Genomic DNA, 6,087 nt, shown 5'->3' with positions numbered 1-6,087 from the left:
CCACTGCCCCACACTGACATAGATTACACTCTATTTATACACTGGGCAGCAAAATATCAAGTTTCTGTTTGGCTTTTTTTTTCTCACCACATCTTCTGTAACTACAGATAGAGAAAGGGAGGGAGAGCATGTTCTGTTTGTCACTTGAGGACAAAATATGGGAATAAAATACATTTTTGATACTGGAATAAAATATAATTTAGAAACATAATAGAAATGTAAAAGGGCAATCTAACACAAATCACAGGCATTAGTTACTACCCATAGTGAAGGTAGACTGTGGTGACAACCCAAATATGACACACATGGAAAAGGGGCAGCTATCCTAGCGGTTAAGAGGGTTGGGCCAGTAACCGAAAGGTCAAATCCTTCAGCAGACAAGGCCAAAAAAAATCTGCTGATATGCCCTTGAGCAAGGCACTTAACCCTAATTGCTCCTGTAAGTCGCTCTGGATAAGAGCGTCTGCTAAATGACTAAAATGTAAAGAGTGAGGGAAGGGAATACATATGATTTGGACTAATGGGATACATCTTTTGACACATTTTGTCATCAATTTGACAAAAGCTGTATCCCTTCTAGCCATTAACAATAAATAGAGCCAGGTGGCTTTCCTGAAAATATGACATGACCAATAAGAAATGCCTGGGACCCCCTAACGACAGACTACAAAGAGGGTCCAGAGTTTTTCAGGGCCAGGTCACGAAATAACCACATCAGCAGGGAAGGCCTAGGGCTCAAACTTGAACCCTTTTCAGTTAAGTGTAGTCAGTCTTTAATAGGTAAGCTGCATAGGAAGCCGTAGAGCAGGGAGGTATAGTGTGTTCCTCCATCAGGCCTATTTCAATCCATCTAAATATAAGGGCCTCCGTAATGCTTTTTGTTCTATGTTGCTCTGTCTGTATGCTACATCTTGCTTGTCCTATGTTACTCTGCGTGTGCTCACTGTTCAATGATTGTCTATATTGTAATTGTTTTTAATAACCTGCCCAGGGACTGCGGTTGAAAATTAGCCGGCTGGCTAAAACCGGCACTTTTACTGAAACGTTGATTAATGTTCACTGTCCCTGTAAAAATAAAATAAACTCAAACTCAATACGAGTGTTAGTCCGTCTAGCAGTTTGTTACTCCTTCATAACCCCTCTGACCAGCCCTCTCTGACCAGTGAGGTTGCCACTGGCCTGGCCAGCCCTGTACATGCAGCATAGGAACACAGTGAGAGGGTTAAAAGGTGAGAGGAGATAGTCTACTGCTAATGAAAACAATGGATTGGGAGTGTTGTAATAGTGTGATTTAAGCAGTTATCAAAAGTGATTGGAATTAATGTAACTGAATTGAGACTGGAGAACGGAACTGTATTGCATTAAACAGACTTTGCGCTTATCAGGAGTCAACAGCTCCACAACAATAGCCTAACACCCAAATAAATAAATAAATATATGTGAGAGAGGAGAGAGAGAGATTCAAAGCATCCCCTAGTCAACACAAACACCCACCTGCTGCAGGGATACTGAATTTTATTCAAGTATCTCAACACAGTTTTGTTCTGAAGTTACCATCAGTTAAATGAATAAATCAGTTGTTGAGAGAGAAAGGCTCTGAGAGTCCATAGCCCAGATGTTGTAAAGTTACCCTTTAGGGTTTCATTTTTTTCAAAGTGCATTCAATCAGGTGGGTTTTTACATAGGGACAAACAGAAACAAATGAAAGCATGTATGATAAAAACAAGAGAACGCAAAACTGAGACTGTCAAAAAAAGAAAAAAAGAATAAGACTAAAAGATGCAGTGTGTGATCCATTCCCCATCCTCATCACCTGCATCTGTGGTTAATAGTAGCAACTCTGGGTTTTGATATCAACGAGTGACTGCATAGATTCCATGGGCTGTAGATAGCTAGGCTTGAATAGATTACCTGATACTGGGATCAACAGTCCATAAACATTCACTCAGGTTCTCTAAATCTCCTTTCTCACAGTATCCAAGCTGTCCAGAGGGAGACTTCCAGAGATTGACCAAGCTGTAAAACACGTCGCACAGTCTAGACAGAGCTAAAGAAGAGATGCTGGCTAGATCACACTGTATTCTTATGAGAGTTCCCATGCTAGTCTGCACTCCACAGTTGTTAGGTGCTCCATTCGTAGTAAGCTAGTTCAGTAAGATAAGGCTAACCTGTAAGATCACACATTTAGAGAACCGATATAAGGCTAGAGGTTTGGCATAAAATGGTTTTCAAACACTCCTTAAAATGTCAAAGTAAAAGGCAGGGGATTAAATAATGCTCAATTGATGATAAAAAATACATCGATACCAAGCAGCCAAGCACACCGTCTGTACTTTGTTTGTTCAAAGGATGTTTCTTGATAAACTTGCAAAACAAGACAGATTTAACAAACAAGCTATCCTATTCACTCTTTAAGGCTCATGTCATGCAATATTTGATCATGTCCTATCAAGTAATACAGCTTCCATTCCCACCTAAAAACAAGCCAGCACCCAAAACATACAGGCACCACCATACTGTTCTTTCTGTGAGCAGTCCTCCATCTTATTGAGAAAAACAGAAGAAAAATGTAAAACAGAAAGCATAAAAGCCTACGTTTCCCCCCCCCCCCCCCCCCCCCCCACCTGCAAACAAATAGCAACCTAGCACTTAGAACATGTCCACGTGTTAATAATAGGTCATCTAAAGAGAGCATGTAGCCACAATTAAGATGCTCCCAGTCTGTTGTCAGTATAATGTTTAGCGGCCTGGAGGATTATTGCTGTGATTTGGTCTGAATCTGAGACGGCGCTCACAGTCTGGAGTTAGGAGAGGCACAGAGAGAAGAATAACCATAGGAAAGGGAGGTAGGCTTGGGTAAGGTGAGTTGAGTCAGGGGGACATGGGTGAAGATGATGGGGGTCATTGTTGAAGGGTTTAAAAGGCGTCTGGGGCAAGGATGGGGATATTTAGCAAAGAGGGGGGTTTCAGTGCAGCTCAATAAACACCTCCATCTCCTCAGAGATGAGGCCCTTGTAGGGCAGTCTGTGCTTCTCAATGGCGCGTGCCGCCAGGCACTGCAGAGTGACATAGTTGAGGGGGAAGAGGGCCGGGTGCCCGTTGCTCTGTTCATCCAGCAGGTTGTATGCTGTCTTCCTCTGGGAGTTGGTGGCGTCGAAGTGTGCCCCCGCCCTCACCAGCAATGCCATGATCTCCGGGCAACCGTTGCTGGCGGCGATGTGCAGGGGCGTGTTGTTGTCACAGTCCCGCGAGTCCACATCCGCCCCGCACTCCAGCAGCAGCGAGGCCACGGTCTGGGAGGGGAAGCGACCTACAGGGTAGCGGCCCACTGACGTGGTGTCCTTGTCCACGGCCATATGCAGGGGGGTGAAGCCTCTCCTCGCCCGCGGGTTCAGCTTTAGTAGGCGGTACACTGTCTGCTTCTTCTGGTGCTCTTGCTCCGCAGTGCACTCCAGCTTCTCCAGCAGGAACACCAGGTGGAGGATGATGGACAGGGCCTTGTTGAACTGGGGGGCTTCGGGGGGGCTGTCCCTCTGGGCCACCGCCCTCTCCACCTCCCTCACACTCTTCCCCAACACCCCCATCAGGTCGTGGAAGGTGACTCGCGTGGCCAGGGTTCCCTTGGCCCGGTCCTGCAGCACGAAGGAGAAGAGCTCGGCGAAGGATAAGAAGCTGCTGGCCGTCATGGGGCTGAGGGGGTCCAGGTTACTCTGCTGCATGTCCAGGGCGTACTTCCACAGGCTGATACAGCGCTCAAAGTTGCCTGAGTCGGCGTAGACGGCCCCTCTGTAGCGGATATAGTAGGAGGTGTCGGGGTGCGAGGGCCCCAGGATTCTCTCTCGGACAAGCAGGGCCTGCATCCGCATCTCATCGGGGTCTGTGATCAGAGCCTCCAGCTCCTCTGCCATGCTCACCTCACGGGCACAGTCATAGGCAGGGACAGGGGGACCTGGAGGGGGTTTGGCCAGGAGTCCCACCTTGTCAGCTGGTTGTCTTAGCTCCATGGCTCTCCTCCAATATCTCATGGCCCCCAGGAGGTCTCTCTTCTTATCCACAAAGGTGGCCCCCAGGAGTTCGAGAGCATCAACACGTTCTTCTCGCGAGGAGTGGGGCTGGTGGGCGAGGTACTCCACAATGTTGGTGTGCCCCGTAACGCTGGCGGCCAGGAGAGGGGTCATGCCGTATCCGTCCCTCTCCATGCGGGCATTACATTTCAGCAGCATCTTCATGATGTCCAGGCTACCGGACTCGGCGCAGTCGTGGAGTGCAGTGTTGCCTTTCACACTCTTGCGGTTGACATCGGCCCCCCGCTCCAAGAGGAACTTGGCTATCTCTTTGTGGCCCTTGTAGCAGGAGATCATCAGGCAGGTGTGGCCATGGCGGTTGGCTACCTCCATATCTGCTCGGTGTTCCACCAGGTAGCGGACAATCTCCAGGTGACCATCGAAGCAGGCAGCGCGGAGGGGCGTTGAGTTGGTCAGCGTAGTGTTGTTGACAGAGGCACCGTGTTTAAGGAGTGTGCGGACGACAGGGAGGTGACCAGCCGCCGAAGCCGCCCATAGCGGGGGAGCCCCTTCAATCGTCTCGCCGTCAAAGTTCACCGAGCCTCCTAGTTCCACGTTAGCTTTACAATGTTCAAGCAAATAGTCGGCAACCTCTAAGTGTCCATATCGAGAGGCAATGAGGAGGGGGGTGCCTCCCTGCGTTTTCTCCTCGGCGAGAGCCTCCAACTCCTCGGGACTTTTGTTACTCAGCAACTTCTGGATAAGTTTCAGCTTACCATTTCTGGCCGCGTTGAAAACCGCCGTCGTGATATCCATTTTAACGTCTTTCGGCTCTCTCACTGGCCATCAACCCCCTAGCTACGTTTGTAGAAAATTAGGGAAGGGACTGTCTTTTCAAAATAATAAAAGAAACCTTGTTCGTGGCTCGGTTTGTCCCTGGCATTTCTCTGCCATTTTAAGGCTGCTGTCAAGATGGCGTTTGTGTTCTTTGACAGATCTATGTTTACAATATACGCTTAGCATTTTGGTGTATGTAGTCTTTGAGAAATAATTTCACGAAGGATGAAACGGCACTTTCCCACTGATTGGAAATATAATTCCCATGAGCCATTTCGCACGAGTGAACTCAGCGCTAGATGGTTTAAAACGGGAAGTGAAGTTTTTAGGCGAACGTGTTCCTCGTTCACTAGAATGAATAAGTAGCTTCCTTGTAAACGTATTTAAACTACAATCCCCAAGAACCCCGAAACACAAAGAGCAGGCTCACCCTAAAACTCGAAACGAGTGGCATCACTTTATATTTTACAGAATAAATATTAATGGTTCTTTATTTCTGTCGTCAACCTTTTGTATGGAACATATCTCTCACATCTACACTGATACAAAAATACTTTTAATTAGGGAATATAGTCTGTCTTGTGCTGTCTGTCAGCTATGCCGGTGAGAGTAGCTAATTAGGTGCTGTCCAAGGTGCTGAATTATTATTTGAAGTAGGCCTATGTGTGTGTGGACTCCTTCACATAAACTAGGCCCCTACAGATCATTCCCAAATCCCAAATAATATATATTTTTCAATAAGCATGACATGCAAATACTATTTTTTAAATACCATCAATCTGTGCAGCATTGTGGCATAGCTTGTGTCTTCATTGAATGATGTGTGAGTACTAGATCCATAGTCTGCACTATAGCCTATTGAAATCAAATAACGGTGGATGTATGGCATATATACACTGAATTGACACACATTAGGAGCACTAGAACAGCCTCAATTCGTCAGGGAATGGACTTTACCAAGGTGTCGAAAGCGTTCCACAGGAATGCTGGCCTGTGTTGACTCCAATGCTTTCCTCAGTTGTGTCAAGTTGGCTAGATGTCTTTTGGGTGGTGGACCATTCTTGATACACATGAAAACTGTTGAGCGTGGAAAACCCAGCAGCGTTGCAGTTCTTGACACACTCAAACCGGTGTGTCTGGCACCTGCTACCATACCCCGTTCAAAGGCACTTCAATTTTTCGTCTTGCCCATTCATCCTTTGAATGGTACACATACACAATCTGTCTCTCAAGGCTTAAACATCTT

At 46.9% G+C, this 6,087-nt stretch overlaps 1 protein-coding gene across 1 annotated transcript; it reads right to left on the bottom strand.

Annotated features, from left to right (window-relative positions):
• Positions 1 to 1,498: 1,498 nt before the first annotated feature.
• LOC106569512 (protein fem-1 homolog A) lies at positions 1,499 to 5,001 on the bottom strand. The gene has a single exon (XM_014140929.3). The coding sequence runs from the start codon at positions 4,818 to 4,820 to the stop codon at positions 2,967 to 2,969; it is 1,854 nt and encodes a 617-aa protein (XP_013996404.1). The 5' UTR covers positions 4,821 to 5,001; the 3' UTR covers positions 1,499 to 2,966.
• Positions 5,002 to 6,087: the final 1,086 nt, after the last annotated feature.

This window comes from Salmo salar, chromosome 14 (genome assembly GCF_965601325.2).
Source record: "Salmo salar chromosome 14, fSalSal1, whole genome shotgun sequence".
In the NCBI taxonomy this organism is placed as follows: Eukaryota; Metazoa; Chordata; class Actinopteri; order Salmoniformes; family Salmonidae; genus Salmo; species Salmo salar.
This window is presented reverse-complemented; position numbering and strand designations above follow the sequence as displayed.

What these genes read in the sequence shown, in the direction of transcription:
- LOC106569512 (XM_014140929.3), bottom strand. Translation starts at nt 4,820, where the DNA reads ATGGATATCACGACGGCGGTTTTCAACGCGGCCAGAAATGGTAAGCTG.